Source organism: Apis florea, unplaced genomic scaffold (assembly GCF_048593485.1).
Source record: "Apis florea isolate Af1SG1 unplaced genomic scaffold, ASM4859348v1 contig_3158_pilon, whole genome shotgun sequence".
Taxonomy (NCBI): domain Eukaryota; kingdom Metazoa; phylum Arthropoda; class Insecta; order Hymenoptera; family Apidae; genus Apis; species Apis florea.
Window position 1 is genome coordinate 7,013,896 of NW_028256713.1, and position 21,940 is coordinate 7,035,835.

Below are 21,940 nucleotides of genomic sequence, written 5' to 3' on the forward strand. Positions count from 1 at the left end.
AAAAAAGAAAGAGAGAAAGAAGGGAGAGAAATTCTTAAAAGGTGCTTTGTAAGGATAATTAGATGGTACTCGGCGCGCGATAAAGCCGAGCACAATTTAAAAGGATTAAAGTTCGCCATGCAGCTGATTTTGTGCCGCGATGCGATTTTTCCTCATAAGCCGAGCTTAAATTTAAACTCGGCCAGCAAGGGAGGAAGCAAGGGAGGAAGGGAGGAAAAGAGGGCTTCTTCTTCCAAAGCGGCTGATACAGCGACCGAGGCAAACTTTCCTTTTTATCGCGTTCAACTTTTCGTACCAACTTTCACCGGATAGAGACGGCCCCGCGTTCGTACGCCTTTCGAGAAACGAACGAACTGAGCGAATACACTCGCGAACAATCGTTAACCTCCGCGCCGAAATATAAACATTGGAGGGGGAATTGTTTTGTCGGAGAAACGGCGAACTTTGGAGGAAATTCATTATTTATCATAATTCGATCTTTGATATTTTACATTTCAATTCTATTTTTCTTTTCCCTTCTTTTTTTTTTTTCTTTTTTCACGAATTACATTTCCAAATTAAAATTTTAATTTTTATTGGAAAAACCATACTCCTCAATTCAAATATTTAACTACTCATTTTTATATTTTTCATTTGTTTGTACATTTTCTTCGATATATTTGATTACAATTAATATATATATATTTGTTCGACTGTTCAAATCAACTTTACCTCAAAACCTTGCTAAAAATCTGTATTTGTAGAATATAAAATATTTCACTATTATACCTCGTTATATTTATCATTAAATAATCGATATCTCGTATTTCCATCCAATATCGCGAGTGAAAAAACCTTGCGAAGCAAAGATCTTTCAAAGATTCATCCTCAAAGAACAACCAAAAAATAAATAAATAAATAAAAAACAAAATCGTTTCACTCACCGTTCCCCGTGACCGACGGCGCCAATGTCGACGAATGGAGATCTTAAAAAGACAAAAAAAAAAAGAAAAGAAGAAAAACAAAAAGAAAAGAGGAGGGTAGAGAGTGCGGTGTACGAATTATAATTTCGCGCGGAATTGATACTCACGGGTGCAATTGTAGGCAACAGGGCAGCAAGAGTGCGGGGCGTAGAGCGGGGTGCATCCTGGCAGGGGCAGGAGACACTTCGGTCTGATGCATCTTCTCGCGCCAGAAATACAGTAGCAGTACTCGCATCTACGTGAGCCCATCATAGCCGAGCCCGGCCCGTATCTCACGCCTTCGTGCAGGCAACCTGATTGTTAACAACGAACGACCGTCAGCCCGGTTGAATCTTTTAACTACGAGCGTTCTCGCACGTGGTCTGCTTTCGAAGTTGCCTGATTTGCTTTTTCAGATCCGTACACATGGAAAAGAAAGGAAGGAAGGAAGGAAGGAAGGAAGAGCAGACAAGTATCGGAGAATGCGAAGAATATCGGGAAAGTGATCGAGAAAGTGTGTTTTAAGAATTCGTAACGTTTGTTTCGGGATGTGGATACGGTAAAAGGAAAATATTGTGCGTGGAAAATATTGGGAAGGATTTGAGAATAACGAAAAGATATTTTACAGTTATTTAAGAATTTGTAAAAAGTACTTGTTGTATTGTTTGATATTTTTAATTACTTTTTTTCATTTCAAAATTTTTAAAAGCTCGAAAAAAAGAAAGAAAGAAAGAAAGGAAGGAAAGAAAGTAGTTAACTTAAAGGATTCTTTTTTTAATGATTAGAATCGGTAGCAATAAGTTTGTAATAGCAAAAATTGAATCTCGCGTGATTTAACGACAATTTTTCTGAATCACAGGCCATTATAATAGAAAGCTCTGAATCACACGTTATAGAAACGATAATTTTCGACTCGTGAACCGTAATACTAACGAAGTAGACCGGTAATAACAGTACCTAGCAGTTCTTAAATGGTAGGACCGCGGTGGCATATCGTAGATTGTGATAACAAACCATAGTTGGACTCGCGTAATAAAGCACAACGATCATTCTCACCCCGATAAATTTCGTAAAAAAATAGGTATTACGTTACTTTTTCGAGGACGTTAACGACGATACCCCTTATCGCGATACTTCAATTGCGAATTTTCAATTATTATACACTCCGTTGCCGCAACAACATGTCGAAGCAAACGATAACCATCGATGCGATCGTTATCGCAGTTTCACGACAATTACCTTGAAAACGAGGATTCTGGTAATCCTCATCCCCCTCATCTTGCTCCACGTGAGCGTTAGACCTTCGTGGCGTGCTCACGGCTTCACCTGAAAAATATATTTTATATGCTCGATTAGTTAAGTTCAATTATGTAATATCATTCAAATTGTACAACATTTAAGAAAACATTACACAATTTAGTTACACGCGCATTCACGTATCACAATGTTAGAAAAATTAGCAATTCTTTAATTTTATCGAATCATTGCAAATTGAGACTAAACCCTTCTCTTTTCTTTTTTTTTTTTTCTCTCCATAGTCGAACTAACGTGTCTCGCCGCAAACTAATTCCGCGCAACAGACGTTCTCTTCCGGGGAGCGGACGGTACATCCGGCTGGTGGTGGATTTGGTAATCGTGGACAAACTCGAAGACGACATCTGAGCGCGCCCTCGCTGCACCTGCACTGCAAACAGGGTTCGGACGTGACCACAGACGTGCCCTCCTCGTATCTGCGACCCTCGTACCTGCACCCTGCAACAGATCGACTCGTTCCAATTAATAAACCATTCTGTGATATAACAACAGTGTTGTTTCTCAATTATTTTTTGAAATGAACACTAACTTGCCTTCTTCCCTGATATTTTCATTAAAATTTGCGGAATGTAATAAAAATTGTATTTGTAGAATTATAATGGTCAAATAATATAATGGCCTCCTCCGTTTGAACGAGATGTGAACATATTAGAAAATGTTTTAACATTCGTATATTTATTTGATATAGTTTTTGAGTTATATAAAAAAAAAAAGAAAATAGATGAATTTTTGTCGATAAAATTTTCTTAGACAAGCAATCGCAAATACGAAAATTGGAAACAGCGATTTCCACAATTTGAAAAACATTATGCCACGGAAGGAAAGTAAAAGTGGTATTATAATTTGATGAATGAATGAATGAAATTTAAATAAATTGTAAATAATATTCGATAAATAAATGAATTGTGACAAATGTTTCGTTTATTTAATTTTTGTCGAAACCTTTTCAATTTTATTCCGTTCGGAGATTTTTAATTTCATTTAAAGTAATGAAAAATAAATACGATAATTTGTTCGATTGTACGAAAAATTTGTATTATATTTTTATATTCTTAACATCGATTATTAAAATAATATTTAATGTTAAAATTCGTGAACGAAAACGAAGATTATTCTCTGTCTCTGCCATGGAGAAACGATCGTGTATTTTACGAATCGATAGTTCGCTATCATCAATTCATATCGTTCGAGAAAGATAAAAAAGAAAGAAATAGGAGCATTCAATTTTCAAATATTATTTATTTTAAGGAGGAAGTGATACATTTTTAAATTCATAAATTGCAATATTTTCAACGAGAACGGGGAAAAAAAAACTTTGAAACAAATTTGAAAGAAATATTGGCCATTCGAAATGCAAAAACAATTCAAAAATTTCCATCAACCTTTTTCTTTCCTTTTTTTTTTTTTTTCTCTAATCCACTGCTCCGATTCGATTTTGAACGACTCATTTTGTCGGATTTTCCACACGAATTTTCGATCGCGCCGCGGCAGATCTCGCTTTCAAAACCTATTCCACCAAGTGAATAGGATTATGTGAAATCACTGCGGAACAATTTGTAATGGAGCTGTACACGCTAGAATAACACGATCATGAAATAACCCCTGACTGGATCGCAACGATTTTTTCGTTTGAAAAAAATTGTTATCCTTGTTCGACGCTTGAAGCCAAAAAAAAAAAAAAAGCGGAAAGAGAGAAAAATAAATAAAAATATATTCGTGAAATGGACGTGCGTGGATAAATTAATTTTCGAGAGAGACGTGGGATATTTTTAGTTTAATCTAATGTGCTCGAAAGGAGTAAATAATAGGATTTAAGAGTGGAAAGATGGAAATGAATGTTTATCACGCAAACTGTGAAATTGGCTTGTTTATGGAAGCGAGATTATCAAATGTGATTGATATTAATCCGATATTATCGAGAAATAGGAGAAGGAATGTAAATTAATGTTGAACGAGTTCGTTTTATTTACGCGTTTCAATGATTAAATAATAATGAGTACAAACGGATATAAAGATGTTACAGGTGTAATATAGATATTGAAAAAGGAATACATTGAATGAATTTAAGAAGATATAAATAAAATTGCACTACGTTGAAATTTAATAATGATGCGCCAAGTGTCCGACAATAGTCGACTGTTTCTACTTAAGAAGATGCAATCTATGAAATCTATGACGAGTGAAACGAATCCATCTTAAAAAAACGAAATAAAACTTCTCCTTCGTTCGGTGTTTTTACGATCCATCGATCGAAAAAATTTTATTTGAAATTTTTGTCAGGCAATAAAAAGTTAATCCGTCTAATAGACTCTACAAAGTACACAGATACGCTATATTACGTTCATCGATTCCCCTTCGAACAAACAACGCAAGGAAAGGAAGGATGGAAGAAACAAAGTCGTATCATCGATTTTTTGCGGCCAAATAATGGAACCCCGCAATTTCTCCCCTTACATGCTCGACGAGACCGCGAAAACAAGCAGAAAGTTGACGAAGCGACTACGAGAAGAATTAGAGTGCTATTAGTCGAAAGAACTGGTAAGACTCAAAGGGGAAAGGGCGCTTTATTGTTGACTCAGCGGAAAAAGGAAGCCAAGTTGGCTAGTGGCGCAAAACCGGAAGAGAGCCAGAGGAACGGGCGTGTCTCGTGAAAAAGATTCTATCCTGGGAAAGGGGGGAAAAGGGGAGTCAAATTTGTTGGGCGGAACTTCCGTCGAGTTGATTCTTTTAACATTCTCTCCAACGTTCTCTAATACGGGGAAAAAAAAAAAAAAACGCGACACCCGTTTCGTCGTATATACCAATCTTAGAATTTTGTTTACCTTTTCCATTGCCACGTTGGATCAGTGGTTCTCAATCTGTAAATCTACGACTACTGAGAAAACGGAAAAACCTTCGAATATTTCTAATAAATAGAATTTCTCAATAATAAAAATCTCAATTCGAAAAAATCCTCGAAATCTTCTACTTCTAGAATTCAAAAATTCTAAGAAAAAAAAAAAAGGAAAAACGAAATATAAAGAAAGACGAGAGGCATTCCTTTTCTTTCTTCTTTTCAAATCCTTAAAATCGTCGAGATCGAAACGAAACGAAAGAGATCCTGGAGAACGTCGAATAAATCGGAACCTTGACGTCAATTAGGGGGGGGGCGGAGCGAGCGACGGCACCGACGGCCTTGAGAGCCACTGCACCGCGGTGCACGCACCGAGCGCAACGGTGCACTCGTGCACATTGGAGCGGCATAGTGTGCATACTCTGCAGCACTATGAATGGAGCGAACTCTGCCCTCGCCCTCCTCCTCCTCCTCCTCCTTTCTCTCGCTGCCTTCACGGCTCTCTACCTCCCCCCCCTCTGACCCTCCCCCCGGTTTCGTTCAACCTTTCTCCTTCCACGAACCACGTGAACGGATCTTGGCCGCGGGCTAAACAACGTTTACACGCGTGTAACGTGACGTTTTCACACACGGGAGGGAGGGACCAAGGCTGCGCTCGATGACCTTTGTCTTCTCGATGCAAGGTGATGGCCGCCGATGAGGCCAACGTCGAGCAGACCGTGTGTGTTTGCATCGAGTGTGTTATCGATGAAAATTGGTGAAATATATTCCGATCGAGACTCGTTCTCGAATCGAGATAAGAGACGGGGGGTTCCAAGCTTTGGCCTTTCAATCACATTTTTTATTCATTCGGAGAAGAAATGGTTACTGTTAATCATACGATTTGTGGATAGATTATTTTTGAATTGCAACAACAGTACATTAAGAGACACAAGTCTATTTCTGATATGATATTCATAATGAAAAGTGACTAAGAATGGAAGGATGGATCGAATGTCATCACAATACCTGCCTTCGTATCTCGTGAGAGTATGTAGATTGTAATAAAAATTTGACAGATCTTCGTGTATCTAGATTCTTGGCTAATATCGAAGATAATATATCGCGATATTTTTAATTAGCAATTAAAATGTTAGAAGTTGCAAAGCGCGATATCTATGAAAGCGTATATAATGAATTTTCGCAGGATGAACGTTTGAATAATGTGTTTGAAGACAAAAGGTAACAGGAATGTTTCGTAAACCGTATGGTATCTTATATATATTATATCCTCTAACGATCCGCCTTGGCATAAATTATTCTTATCTGTAAGAATTCAGATTTTTTTTTTAATCATTTTTAATCATCGCTGTGTGCGTCGAGACTCGAGCCATGAGAAGATTATGATATATATGAATAGATTACGGGATTTCTTTTTTTTTCCCACGAGACAAGACGTGGCACAGGAAGTAATACTGATCGAATAACTGAACAATTATAACAGTTCTCTCTCTTCTTATATATTCACTCCTTTTCTTCCATTTGTTTATATATAGAGTTGAATGGTTTAAAGATCCTGAAAGTATCACATTTTTGAATTAATTTAAAATCGAGAAATTTAATAAAAAATACTTCCTCTCGAAATCTTTGGATTAATCGATTAGAGATATCATCGTCGTTGTTGGAAAATTTAAAAAGTAGAAAAATAATCCAAGATTCTTCTCAAAAAAAAAAAAAAAAAAGCGTGTTATACACCTTTTCAAGAGAGTCCTCTCAGCTGAACATTCATCCTAGAAAAATGACTTGCTTCGAGAAAGAAAAAAAAACGTACTGTCTTTTGTAAAAGAAGTTCACCTTTTTTTAAACAATGCTCCGACTCCCACTAGACTTTCCTTTCCTCGAAGGCAATCCTTATAGAGTCGATTCCTTTGAGAAACGCCATCAAAGAAGATGATATTGGTAAACTGGAGGGCAAACCTTTATTGCATTAAATTTAACAGGTATTCCATAACCGACATCGTTATCGAGTAATGCACCATTTACTCGTTATGCGAGATTCAACCAAGCTTATAACCAAAATTTTCTCTCGTTTCGAACAATAAAAACTTCTCTAATTTATTAATTAAAGATACAATTTTCAAAAATTTTTCAAAATCACAAAACATAGCGTAAAACATTCGTATCGTATCGAATCTCTCGAAAATCGTTCTTCGAGTATCGAAAAGAGAGATTGATTACACTTAAAATTTCCAACTTCGTTTGTTTTTTAAAATATTACTCGAAAAATCGATCTGGAACGAGGGGGATAACGAGTATAATGGAGTAATAAAGATTCGGCGAAGAGGAAGATCGCGGAGGTGGCTCGAGAGGGCGCGTTTTTAATTAAAACATGGCGGTCGAAGATGGCCGATCGGCCGGTTATTAATCGGGCACGATCACGCGATATTTCCTCGCGATACGTCCGCCGAATTTATCGTCGCGCCACGGCTGATTTATCAGCTGGAATCCGATTTATCAGCGCGACGCAGAGATCCTCGCGATCCAGACGCGGATTGGTCAATCTGCTCGATGCACCGCGACGCCAACCCAATTTTTTCTCTCTCTCTCTCTTCTTCGCTATTTTTTTTTTTTTTCTCCCCGTTTCCATCCATCTCTCGTTTTTGCTTTTAAAAGAACACACGACTGACCTCGCCACTGCAGTGACATTTCATCTCAGATTGAGAATTCTCGATTTTCAATTGGACGAGTATTACGTGTATATTTTTCATTTTGCAATTTCTTTGAATTCGAGTCGTTGAATTTGAGTTCGTTGTGACGAGCGCGTTCGAACGTATCTTTTTGTCAGATCGGAATTGTAAAAGATATTGGGAACAACACGTTATTTTAAATTTCGAATAATGGTTTTACATATTTAACGAGTGTCGAGTTAAAAATATTTGGAAATTTTTTATTGAAAATCCAAATTTTATGTTGAAGTTCTCCAAGGAGAATTTAATTGAAAAATGTATTCTCAACATCGTTTCTAATTAAATTTTCAATTGGATAGGAATTCGAAGATTATTACTAAAACTGTAATGTTATACTTTAATTCCTATTGTATTTTTTAATATCTCGTTCCTTCTCCTTGATAACTATTTCTTTTCCCTTGAAAATAGTCAAAATTTTATCTATTAAATCACCAATTTGATTAAAAATGATTGTTTGCATAAATATTTACGCGAAAGATATCGTTTCGTTCATCGTTTTATCTCGTCGAAGTCGAACAATTGGTTCAATTTTCGACGCAAGTTAGCTTCTTCGTTCTTCTTGCTAGATTTGGCCAATCGAATCGGTCGCCATTCATCTTTCCATCGTATGAAACAAATTGGAAAACAAATATCGATTATTATCCTGTTTTCCAACGTTTTTTCGAGTTAAATTTACTCTCCATGTTTGAGAATTATATTCCATAAATACATAGTCGTTAAAATTAATTTTCCGTTTAAAAATATATCATCGATCGATATTTTACCCTTTAAATGTTTTAATGGTTCAAATTCCCTTCATAATCTCACGAATCTTCCATCCTTGTTCGTTATATTACGTTCTTTCTTTCTATCATTACATCGCACACTTTAACACATACGTATCTAAACTCTAGATCACGAAAATTGTCGAAAAGAAAGAAATGATTCGATAAAAAATTAATAAGATCGCCGCGACGTTTTTAAAACGCGTTTAAAATTTTAAAAAAAGTTTCGAGTTTCATTCATTCCATAAAATTTAATTTCAATTCTTCCTGCATGCGAAAATGGAGAAACGTTCCCTCTTATAAACTGGCAACACGCACAAAATTAAATCGAAAAGAGTTCACGCGAAAGGACAAAAAGAAGGAACAAAAAGAATGGAAACTTTTTTCGCTTCGCTCTTAATATTATTTCCACTCCGTTCTAATTGTTCCATCCACGTTTCCACACGCGGGAAAATATTTCATCGAGGGGACGAGATGGCGGATAATTCCGACAGAAATGCTTAACCACCCTTCCCCCCTTGTTATTTATTAACGTTTTTAACCTCCTCCTCCTCCTCCTCCCTTCCCCCAGTCCGGCCAGTTCGTTGGAGCCCCTCGAAAGTGATGTAATTTCACACCAGTGATGATTTATCCGAGCGTGGAAAGTCGATGATTTATCGAAATTCGCAATGAAAATTTTCAAGTGGGAAGGGAAAGGTGGAAACTCGGCAATTTCACTTCGACACTTTTGCCTTTGCTTCGAGCATCGTTGATATTTAAGAAAAAAGGAATTGCCTGTTCCGTCTCTCGCGAAGTAAGGCGTGGATGGGAACGAGTCGTTGTTCGCGACTTTCAAGCAGTTTTCGTCACTGTGATTTCAATCAAGAATATACGCTATCTCGTACTCGAATCGAAATAAATGTAAATTGCACAGAGCGTGTTTGTAATGTTTTTAAAATAAGATTCGTGGTGTGAATTGTGAAAAGCTTATCTTTCGAATCTGATTAATGAAATACGCGTTAGAGAAAGGAACACGTTTAATCTCAAGTGTCGTTTAATAAATTCACATTTTTTTTAAAAAGAAACTAATAGAGAATCCGAGAAATAATTTACAGAAGAGATTATTCTCTCGAACGTAGTATCTTACGATTACAAAGATACTTTTAAAAATTTATTTTAAGTTGATGAATAATTTCAAAAATGAAAGATTGGGAGAAAGAAGAATTTGAACGTGGCGCCATTATTCGAATATCGATTAGAAGATCGAGATAGGAATCTTCTCGAAGTGGAATCTATTTATCAAAAAAGCGCGAAAGAGATAACATTACGTTATTCATAAATGATCGAACGATCTATTAAACGAATTCCGTTCAATTCGATATATTAGGATCGCTGATACTTTTATAAAAATTTGGGTAAATACAAACTACGCAAATTGCAAAATAATCGATATTAAAGAGGAAAAAAAAAACTAGAATCACAAATAGAAAATTCGATGGGATCAAAGTGATTTTTCAAAGATCACTTGTAAACGAAAATTTCATACGTCAATAGATGATATTATTTGCCATTTTTTGTGCCATTTCAGAGGCGTTTGAATATTTTCCAATACCGAAAGCAACAGGTGATCGATCTCTAATGGTCGTTTTTGAGACATAAAAATACACATCTAGGAGGAGCAAATGGAGCCATCAACTGGCCCTTGATGGTTAAAAGAAAATACTGTCGATGCTTTCAGCTTTTGTAAACTTTTGTTCTGTCCCTTTCGAACGAAAATTTCCAAAGTTTTCAAAGTTATTACAGAAATCAAAAAAAAAAAAAAAAAAAAACGAAGCAGTAGAATACGCTTAGTTGCAATGTTTCTTAAAAATCGAAGTTTTCAATTCCAAAAATATATAATTGTCTTGACATTTATTCCCAATATCCACTAACGAATATTTCTTGGATACCGCGTTGAGAATGAAAAACTCTCAAAAAGTCTCTCGAATATATATATATTCTTTACCTCCAAAAGCCTCGAATAGAAAAGAATAAAAGAAAATTTCGATTGTAGAAATGCATTGTGTATCCCGTAATTATCTCCTTTCTGAATAATATAACCAAGGCCAAAGGACGAAATAGCGTATTCGATATTGATCCGTAAATTAACGATGCAACGTAAGCTTTTGGAAATAGCTTAGCGGTGCTTGCGTGACGCCACAATGCAACCCAACATCGTTAACTCTAATTCGATTAAAAATATCGTATGGACGGAACTTCGTTAACCTTAGAAACCTTTCTCTAAGGAATTTTTAAAAAATTTATCAAATTTATTCGCACGCATACACACACGAAAATATAATTTTTACAAAATTTCCAACATTATCAATCGTGGCAATTTCTTTTCCCAAAATTTATCAATATCGACCACTTTACGCTTTTGTTATCAATAAATAAAGAGGACGAAAATATGCAACAAATCGAAAATGATAGAACCTCGAATCCAAATCAATTTCATTCAAATTATATTCCCAATAATACACCACTCATTATTACTCACGTTCCTTCGACAATGTATTTAACCATCCTTCTTCCTTTCCTCCTTTCCCACAACTTTAATCCCATTTGCAACACGATAATTCAGCAACTCTGTTAACAGCCCCTATGTACACAGCATCAATTCTAAGCGAGCGGTAATCGCAATTACAGCTACAAAATCCGGGGGAGGGGCGCAGGGGAGGAGGGTACGGCCGCGTTAATATCGAATTACCGTGAATAATTTTCTCCCCCCCCGGTGATATTGACATCGATACGTTGTGATCAAAGTTAATAGTTTAATCACTTCGTAGTTAGAACTCGCTGCGTTAATAACCCAATCCAGGTATCCTCCGCGTATCTCTGTTTTCCATTCCTCCGATATTACCGCTGAATTTCACTATACACGCGATATCCCCCTCCGATGGTATCTCTCCACCGTTGAAAATTCCCCGTTAAAATCGTCGCCGCCGTTTGTATCGCCGCTTCGCCGTATTAATCGGCCGCTGCTGTCGAGCGTCGAATGAGGCTCGTAAGTGAATCGATTTGTAAAATTTATCGTCGATTTATAAACACGAACGCTCCTGATCGAAGTTTGTACGGAGAAGGAGCGAGCGTATCTAATGTTGTCAAATAATTCCGGGGGAATATATTCGTTCCGTTCGTTCGTACATTGTTTCGAAGAGATATGTAAAAGAAATAGTTAATGTATTGGAGAAAAAGGAGAAAATTATCCAAATCTCAATTAACGAAAGATTAAATAAGTCTAAATAATCCAACAAGTTTTAAATACAAAAAATGAAGAAGGATCGAAGAATATCATTATTCTTTAGAGAACGCTCAACAGCTCAGAGTCAGATTAATTTTATCCACGAATAACGAAAAAAAAAAAAAAAGAAGGGAGGTTAGATAATTTTTGACGAAAAAATAAAGCAGATTCATCCAAATTTATCTCAATTAAAAAGAAAGATCAAATAAATCTAAATAATCCAACAAGTTTTAAATACAAAAAATGAAGAATATTATTGTTCTTTGGAGAACTGCTCGAGTCAAATTAATTCTTAACATTATGAACACGAATAACGGAGGGGATATAATTGCAAAACGTTTTGCAACGCAACAGAGAATGAAATGGGAAACGGGCAACGACGGTAATGCCATCGATGACAGCGTGGCGTAAAAAAAGGGGGAGGGGGGAGAGCATCGAGCCATCTGGGGAAGAAGGGTAAAAAAAGAAAAAAAGAGGGAGAGCCGATTCGAAAAATACGCGGCCAGGATAAAACGCGGATCGGACACTGACAAATCGGGCGTTGTTGGGGCTGCGATGAGGCGTCCTTAATCAAGCTGGATAAATACGAGACGCACGCCTCGGGGATAACGGGACCACTTCCTGCCTGGAGGAAAGGAGATGGAGGGAAAGGGACGCCGAAAATGGCACCTCCGCGACGGGCGGTCCTCTGATACGACTCTGGTGTTTCTCGATTTTCGACTCGTGTGAAAGAATTGGAATCATCTGCAGTTTTTTCGCGATTGATCAACGAAGATTGTTTTTAAATTTCGGGTTTGATTTCTCTTTGATTTGATGATTTTTGATCGAATAGTTTGGATGATGATGATGATGATGATGATTATAGAATTCGAAGGAAAAATTGAAATCAATTTGTTTGGAGAACAATTTGTAACTTCTCATCTTTGCTCGAATCATTCCATTTAACGAACGTTATTTTGTTCTAACGAAGAATCTGCAACTGCGAAGAATTGAAAAGTGAAAAGATAGAAAATAACGCGATGCTTAATTCGAAATACGCTTGCGCTTTGACGGTCGCCTTATTAATTCACGTGAACAAGTTTTAATTACTCTGTATTTAATTACAAAGTAAAAGAATGAGAAAAGTGAAAAAATTTCCCAGGGTTTAATTTCAAACCCTTTTCATTCCCAATCTTTTAATTCCATCTCAAGCGTAACTGTAATCTAGCAACTTGTAATTAGATATACCTTTCTTTCCCTACTAATACGTAAAGGGATATTAACTTGCGTGATAATGTTGTCGAATTGGTGATATTCTTATTCGATAAAAATATTAGAATCGTGAATATATATCCTGATTTTCACCTGATATATATACTGATTAATATCCGATTAATGTGACACTCGTGTTTGGAAATTAATTTTCTGCCTCTTACTTATCAATTCTTTTTTTTTTTTTTTTTTTTCTAATTAAGATCTAGATGCTGTACAAAATAGAAATGAAAACGTAAGAAAATTTATTTTTACGATAAGGTATAGATCGTTCGATCGAAGAGTACGAAAAAAAAAAAAAAGAAAAGAAAGGAAAATTTCGAAACGTTTCGTCCCAGATTTGAAAAGATCGAAACGAATCCATTGCTATCGAGCTCTGCTATACACGGGATAAAGATTCGTGAGATAGCTCCAATTTTTTTTCTTTATCCTGCCCAAGGGGGCAACGAGGGACGATTGGCAGCACTATCTACCGTCGATTTCACGAATTAAACTGATCATCTTGCGAGGGGACAAAACCTAACCTATATTTTTTTCTTTCCTCTTCAAAAGCTTTCCTTTAATCAACTCGACTTTAAAATTAATAAAGCAATATAACAAAATTGGGACTTGCGGAAAGAATTTCTCGTTTAAATGATATCTCACAATTATAATATCTTTTTGGAAGAGAACTAGTCGAGAAAAAGTAACGATTTTGTTACCCTATAATATCCCTAGAATCCCTAGAAAATAGCAGATTGGAAAATCTCGCCCCTTTTTATTAAAATTGGAAATCGAAACGTGATTTTTGAACGAAATTCATCGCACGATGAACAACCTAATGATTCTAATGGAAGTTTCTTGGAACTCGAAACTCGGCTAACTCGTTCAATTTTAAATAGCCCAACCCGGAGATAATGGAAATTTCACTTATCAGCCGATCCTTCAATTAGCGACGATGAAATTCTAATTCATGGATCCATTATCGATATCATATCAGTCAAAAAGTGTGATACAACTGGGGGACGTAACGTTCTCTGGATATTTTTATAATACATTTCCCTCCACTCTCCCCCTCCGTTTCGTATTTTAATTTCCTGAATTTCCTCTCTCCAATACTTCTTTTTGCAAAAGGAAAGAGAGGGAGAGGGGAAATGCGACAAGACGTCGATTTTAAAAAATTAAACGAGCTAGGTAGGAAGATCGTTAAATACCGATTCCGCAAGCTTTTCAAACTCCGTGTGATTATCGGTTAATCACGTATAATTACATTCTTATAATAAACGTGGATATAATACGCGGAGGGTAATATTTCATGAATGAAACGAAGAATCTTGGTTGATAATAAACGATATAAATGAAATTCGTCACGAGAAACTCGTGCAGGAAAAGATTCATCATTTCTATAAGATATTACGTTTGATGGACTATCGACTTTAATCGCACGAACAAGAAATATATCATGATAGAAACAAAATTCCTACGATGAAAGATAATTTGAAAAAAAAAAAAAACTTTCCAAATTTTTATCGAACGGAAGTTCATTTTTATGAGAGTCTAAAAGTTTGTTTTATTATTAATCACCTCGTTATTTCGAATTAGAAGAATCCAAGAATAGTGAGAATGGTATTTAAACTTAAATACGATTAAAATTCAAAGTTCGGGGAATCGAATTCCATTTCGAGCATACTTCGAATTTGAACGATTGCGTTTCTATTTTCACCGAAAAAAAAAAAAATAAATAAATAAATAAAATAAAATAAAAAATATATATACCTCGAAAGCTTTGAGTGGTCCTAATCCAATAACTACCAAACTACGGTATTTCAATTCGGGGAAAAATTTTAAAAGCCAAAAATATCTAACGAAACGCTACCAAAACACAAATCAACGACGTATACAACCCGTATCGCATTTCACTCGATCAATAGACATCGAAATTCCCTTATCCCTTCAAATCTCCTCCCCAGAGAGAGACAGAGAGAAAAAAATAAAAAACAAAAGCCTCGATCATACCTAAAATCCTAAATCGACAGATATCCTCGATGGACCCCTTGGAAAAGAATCGGCTGGAAAATAATTTTTCAACCCTTTTCCTCTCCTCTTCGAATCGATCCGTTTTCCACCAATTTGGCAATCTTCGAATCGTTGTTAATTCGTGCCACGATCGGATCTCCACGGATCGTTGCCCGTTGTCTGAAAGCGTCGGGTTTCGCGGTTGGACGGAGGGCGCGGCGTGTAATTGCCGGCCGAGCGGGGATCGACCGCGATTACCATAGTTTTCCCATAAACTAATACACGGCCGCGTATTACGAAATATTTTCCGCGGTTGGACACCCGCGGCCACGATAAGCGTGAATCCGGCTAACGAAACCACGATCGATGCATCGGCCAGCTGGAGGGGGAGGGATTGATACGAGATCATTCGATCGATTTTTTTGGTTGGAAGGATCGTGAGGTGATAATTAATTTCTGGGAGGATTGATTAAGGGGAGGGATGGGATTTGGTAGGCCGGTGTCTTTCGAGAAGATGGATCGTGGTTTTCGGCGGTGGTTTTTGCTCCTTGGAAGTGGAAACGAAGAAGGAGATGGTTTTTTTTTTTTTTTGATGAAATTAATTTTTGACGAAGAAGAAGAAGAGGAGGAGGAAGCGTTTGAGAGAAATTAAGTTGAGGATCGAGATTAATTGGCGATTAATCTTCGAGCGAATGGAAATTAATTAACGAGCAATTAGAGGGATTTAAGCGGTGTGTGTCCATCTTTTGAGAAGATGGATTATGGTTGGAAGAGGGGAGAGGGGAGCGGTGTTGAGAGAGGAGAATTTGGAAAGTTGAGAAATGATCAGGGAAAAGTTTTAACGATGTTTGGGAAATGATACGCTGCGACAAAGGTGCGAGCAGTTTTGGATAAGGAAATTGATATAAAGGAGGATAAAAAAAAAAGTTGAAAAATTGAAAGTTGACGTACGAGCTTCCCTGATTGATGCAGAGAAGGTAAGACAAAGTAGTTAAGAAAGTGATATAAAGAGTGGAAAAGGGTACTAGTTTTTGAAAAATAAACGTGCGAGGGGGAAAAGAAAAAAAGTTTTCAAAGTTCAAGCAGTTGAGATTAAACGTGCCATGATGATGAAAAATGTTTTTTAAGATAAAGTTACTTTCAAGAAAATGCTTCTTCCCCCTCAAATTTCCTCCTTCCTTTACAAAAAAAACTCCCGCAATAAACCTGAAATGAGAAAAAACGAGAAGAAACAATCTTTTTCCATTATTAAAATTATTACTATCGATCCAAAATTAATCATTTTATTTCAAACCGGAGACCTCTTCCAATTGGAATTCTCCTTTAATTAATGATTCGACAAACTTTCTCCAACATTCAACAATTTTCCGAAACAAAATCCCGACGAAACGAATTTCGGAGAGAGGAAGAAATTCTTGCATTGGTGAGGAAAAAATTCTCAAAAAAAAAAAAAAGAAAAAAAAGAAATCCTGACGAAGCGAATTCGACGCCAATGGGGCACGGATACGAAAGGCTACACCTCTCGTCCCACGAGTCACTTTCGAAGGTGTATATACGAGCGGCCGGCGATGAATGGACCGGAACAGGTTCTGAATCTTATGCAATGATAAACGAGCGAGAGCCCTCGGCTACACTCGCACACCTGGCCCGTGAGGCCCCTTTCTCGAGGGAAAAAGTTGTACGCGTGTCGAGGCTAACGCTCGATCAGGCCCTCCTCCGCCCAACCAACCAACATCCACGCGAATCAATCGATCGTCGAATAATCGTTTTCGTCCGGGAAACGGACGGAACATTGCCGGAATCGCTCGCGCCATTTTTAATCTCCTCCTCGCGAGATTTACGCGCGAATGCGGGAAGGGAGAAAAAAAAGAAAATCGTCCTCCGCCGCTCTTTAATTTTTTCCATCCCTTTCGAAAGGGGTTTCGTTTTAAATCAATGCGATTTGATGAAAAAAAAAAAAAAAAAAGAAAAAGAAAATCGTTGTCCATCACTGTTAATTTCGAATTAATATCGAATTAATATTCGTAGGAATGTTTGTTTCTTTCGAGAAGAGGATCGTGATGGGGATATAAAAATTAATTTTATTCGATCGATTTTTCTTCTCGTTTTTCGAAATGAAATTTAATAAATTTACCGGTGAATTTCGCCCAGGGAGAGGATGATTTATGTTTGTTTTAAATTTAATTAAATATTACGAAAAGGCGTTCGATGTGTGTTCGGGTTGTATTTTTTTTTAATTTCAATACCTGAGACACGTGCGGGGACACGACGGCAGCTATGACACTGCTATACATTGAATAATTAAATATTTCGATATTCCAGCGATATATTTAACGATGAATGTATGAATACAATTTAATTTATTTGCATATTTAACTATCGATTATTAATAGAATTCTAATTCGATCCTTCTCAGTGAGTATGACGATTGTTGGGCAAGTATAAATTGATACGTTGATAACACGATTTCGATAATATGATGATTGACAAGCCGAAACATAATAATAACAATAATTTGAATACGGTTGAAAACGAATTGTAGCGTTTTGTAACAATTGGAAAGTTGAGAAATGATCAGGTAAGGGAAAAGTTTTAACGATGTTGGAAAATGATACGACCAAAGATGCGAGCAGTTTTGGATAAGGAAATTGCTATAAAGGAGGATAAAAAAAAAAACGTTGAAAAATTGAAAGTTGACGTACAAGCTTCCTTGATTGGTGCAAAGAAGGTAACGAATCCGTTACGTTGAAAATAGAATCTTTTTCTTTTTCCACGATATGCATTATTGACGATAGAGCAATTGTTAAAGAAAAAAGGTCCGAAACATCCAAAAACAAGAATCGATAGAAAAATACAGAATGTACAAATCGTCCCTCACTGCAGCGATATTTAAAGATATTCAAAAATCCAAGAATATAAAACGCCAAGTAGAAAATATCGCGTTCCTCCTATCATCTTCCCCAAGAAATACATAGAAAAAATTAATCCAATTCAAAAATCCCCTCTCTCTCTCTCTCTCGTCTCCACCGGCCAAAAGATGCGGAAAAAACGTGACAAAAAGCAGGCAGCGTCCAATACACACACACACACACACACACACATATATACATAGACGGCGCAACAAAAAGATCCGCGATAATCCCATCGACGAGCGTTTGGACGGAACATTTGACGGCCGAGGCAGTTACCTGTTAAAGGTATAACGCTTTCCACGATGGAAAAAAAAAAAAAAAAAAGGAAAAAGGCGGTGGTGGAAAAGCGGGCGGAAACAAAGTGCGTCCTCCGTGTATCAATGGGCGGAAGCTGTGTGGAGCGGGCATCGACGCGCCTCCCTGCCACTGTCAATAAAGCTTCGCCCAATATTTTCATCTTTGCGCCACCGCTACGTGTCACTGTCGTCTCGCTGTCTAACGCGATATATCTTTATCGCCGATTTTACGACGCGTTCGTTGAGCGGACAGGAAACGTGTTCGTTTATTAAAAAAAAAAAAAAAAAAGAAGAAGGAAGCGACGGACGGACAAACAGAAAACATGCATTGATTTTAACGAGTGCTGGTAAATAACCAAATATCGGCCAGGCGAATTATTTTTTCGAACGATATTTCTTTGGGAAATTTTTAATCAAATAATGTATTAAACCGCGTTAAAATTCTTATTCCAAGTGATTCGAATAAATAAATAAATAAATAAATTTAGAAATTAGAATAAAAGAGAGAGTTTTTTTTTTTTCCATCGAGTTGGTGGATTCGGTTATTCGATATTTCGGAAACGTGCAACTGGGCAAACCAAAATTTCAAACGGACGTGACCGGTGGCGCGTTGAACTCTACCTTCGACCCCCCGCTAGACAGTTGACTGATTTGTAAACTGAATAATTCATGACGGGAATAATTAGGCGTTTTATGCCTGCCGCTAAAGCGATTCAATTCGCGTTTGATTATCGTTTCCCTTCAGAGAGGAATCATGCGGTCGATGAACCTTTCGATGGAAAACCTTTGAATGAATGAAAAGAAGTTCGAATCAGAGAGATGGTTTTTAATAACTTGGAGAAAGTAATAAATAAATAGAGGAGAATTTTATTTTTCCTTCTCTCCAAAACGAGATTCTGTATTTTCGACGGGGATAACACGTGGAGAAAAATCGTCGAACAATTTCAGCAAGGGTTGAAAAATTATCCACAAATTACAAATCGAGACGAATAATTGGAATAATTCGTGCTACGTGTGAATAATCTCTCGAAGGAATCGAGCTCGACAGAAATCTTTCCTTCCCTCGCTATTCAATTACCTTCTCGACTACACGATATTACGTGCGCCAAGGGTAACCCATTACCCTCTCCACGCGAACCTCCTTTAACAACCCGAACTTTTCAATCCGCCCAATCCTCCGATCCCCCCGATAATATCGGCCTTCTAACAATCTCAAACTTAACGTGCAATTAAATCCACCTTAAAACGAGAAGTAAAAAGCGAGGAAGGGAGAGAGAGAGAGAGAGAGAAGAAAGAAAGGAAAAAAGAAGGATGGAAATAAATATCAAGAAACGTAGAAAAATAAAACTCCGCCCAACTTACAAATTACAGATGTACATCGAGGAAACTTTAAACTTGGCCGAACAGTTTCGATTGGCCATCGTTCTTTTTTTACCTTGTCCGTCCGCGCCTGTGTAAGTGTACATACAGTGTACATGTATATATGTGTGTGTTTGCGTGTGTATATACGTGTGCAGAGGAGGAGGAGAAGGGTTGGGTCGAACGAAGTTGGAACGGAAGGAACTTTGGCCTCGCGAGTCCCATCCAGCAGCCCGAAAATTATGGCCACCTTCCATTGTGGTAATTCAAAAGATGGTGGTGATTTGTTGTTGAAGAGAAATCGTTGCGCTCGAACTTAATTTACAGCGTGGTACCCGGTGCAGGAATTAAAGCGTCCAGCACGGAATCGCGATGGTTTTCGAGGAGGGAGGGGGAAGTTCGAACAAAGCTTCGAACGAGCTTCGGAAATGGCTTCGTTCCTCCATCTTTCTTCGAATCATTCTCTTTGTTAATTTATTATTCTTTCGTGTGAATTTATTTAACACCATATTAGATTAATTCTTGTTTGGTTAAATTTCTTTCGTCTTTGGTTAAATTCCCTGTGCCATATTCTTCTTGTAGCATCTTCGATTTATTTTTATTTCGTTTCTTCAACTTTTTAACAGAGAGCAGCGAATCGTTCTACGATACATTCTTGTTCCAGTTGTCTTCGTGATGTTTATTGATTAAGTGTAATTATACTTTTAATTTTTTTAGTTTCGCGTAAGGAATTCGAATTACGCGTTCGAAAGGTTCGATTGTGAGTGGAAAAAAATTAAATACGAAGCGATTCGGTGGCGAAAGCAGACATAGATACGTTCATTAAAGGAGTTCATTAATTGGTGGAAAAATATTTTCCTCTCGAGGAGGAGGAAGTAAAGCTTCCAAGATTTTTAAGGCTCGTTCGACTTGCGTATAAAAGATAAAAGACGATCGATCATCTCCCTAATAATTCAAATTCCAATTTGAAATGATCAAATTTTAATTTCTCGCTATAAACGAAAAAATAGGGAATAAATTTGAAAAGAAGAAAAGGAACCGATCAATTTCGCCAAATTTCTCTCGTTCGAGGGAAAGAAATAAATCGGGTAGAAATAACTTTTAAAAATAATTCAGCAGAGAAGATTACGCACGACGAATCAAAAAAACGGAATGATTCCGGATCCCGGGTAAATATCTTCCGATTCGAAAGAATCGAAAGGGCGAGGAACAAAATCGTTCGCCCTCGATATAACCGGGCAAATCTCGCGTTTTATGGAATATCGATCGGGTCTCTTCTCTTCGTTTGTTGTTCCACACACGTTTGATTCCCTTCCATCCACGGGAAAATCAGAAATCAGAATAAGCAAGGACGGTTTGTTTAAAGGACGAAGGGAAATCAAGTGTGTGCGTGTACGTATATATATATATATTTCGGCCAATGTTTGCGGGCAAACACGATCCTTTATGCAAACCGCGCATTCTCGAATTATTTTGCGGGACCGTTGCGCGCACGCGCTCTAAGTGCACGCGCTGTGGAATATTATATTTCAACGAGGAAAAAAAACACGGAACGAAACACGTGTTCGCGTCGAGATCGAAATGGGAGTCGCGCGTGTGAGAAATAAAAAAGAGAGAGAGAGAGAAATCGAAACGTAAGAATTTTACATAGATGTGATTATCGAATTATCGAAAAAATAAACTGCTACCCGCTAAAATTAATATATTAAAATAATTGGAAAACGAAGCAAATATACAATCTCGTGCCAGCAATTTTCCTATATCACAAGTTCGTTTCGCCTATTGTGAAAAAGTGTAAATATACATCTTGATAAAGATTGGGAGAGGGTTAAATATTTCCCTCCTCCAAGGATGAAAAAACGGTGGATCGAGGAGATGGATAATCGCGCGGAACGTTTCAAGCTTCGAGTCCACCGGTTTCTCTCTGTCCACACACACACACATACACTTCTCTCTTCCCACGTTCCCCGCTTCGTGTAAAACCCCTTTCGTTCTTGTTGACTCAGGTCAGACGTCTTAACGTCTTTGAAATTATACGACCGCCACGATCACTCGGCGAACATCTCGTGACTATTCACCAAGTGTGTGACCACGTTGGCCGGCCGAGCAAGCCGAGAATTCCGCTCACGGCCGGTCGTGGATCGTTTGATCGGCAGAAATGTTACGTAATATGCGCCCCCTCCCTTCCACCAAACTGGTCCCACGACTTTCGTTTCGGACGGAACAGTCCAGTTGTGATCGTGTTTCTCCTCGTCGATATATCTTTGACCCCCTCCTTCCTTCTTTT

General features: G+C 37.4%; 1 protein-coding gene across 1 annotated transcript in view; it reads right to left on the minus strand.

The window, feature by feature from the left end:
• Nucleotides 1-21,940, minus strand: part of LOC100867707 (uncharacterized) — a 44,094-nt gene that overhangs the window by 12,184 nt on the left and 9,970 nt on the right. Inside the window, exons 2-5 of the mRNA XM_012493885.3 lie at nt 2,490-2,693; nt 2,181-2,267; nt 1,070-1,255; nt 924-965 (exon numbers count right to left, since the gene is read on the minus strand). Coding sequence (XP_012349339.2) covers nt 924-965; nt 1,070-1,255; nt 2,181-2,267; nt 2,490-2,693 — 519 coding nt within the window. The remainder of the gene's footprint in view (nt 1-923; nt 966-1,069; nt 1,256-2,180; nt 2,268-2,489; nt 2,694-21,940) is intronic.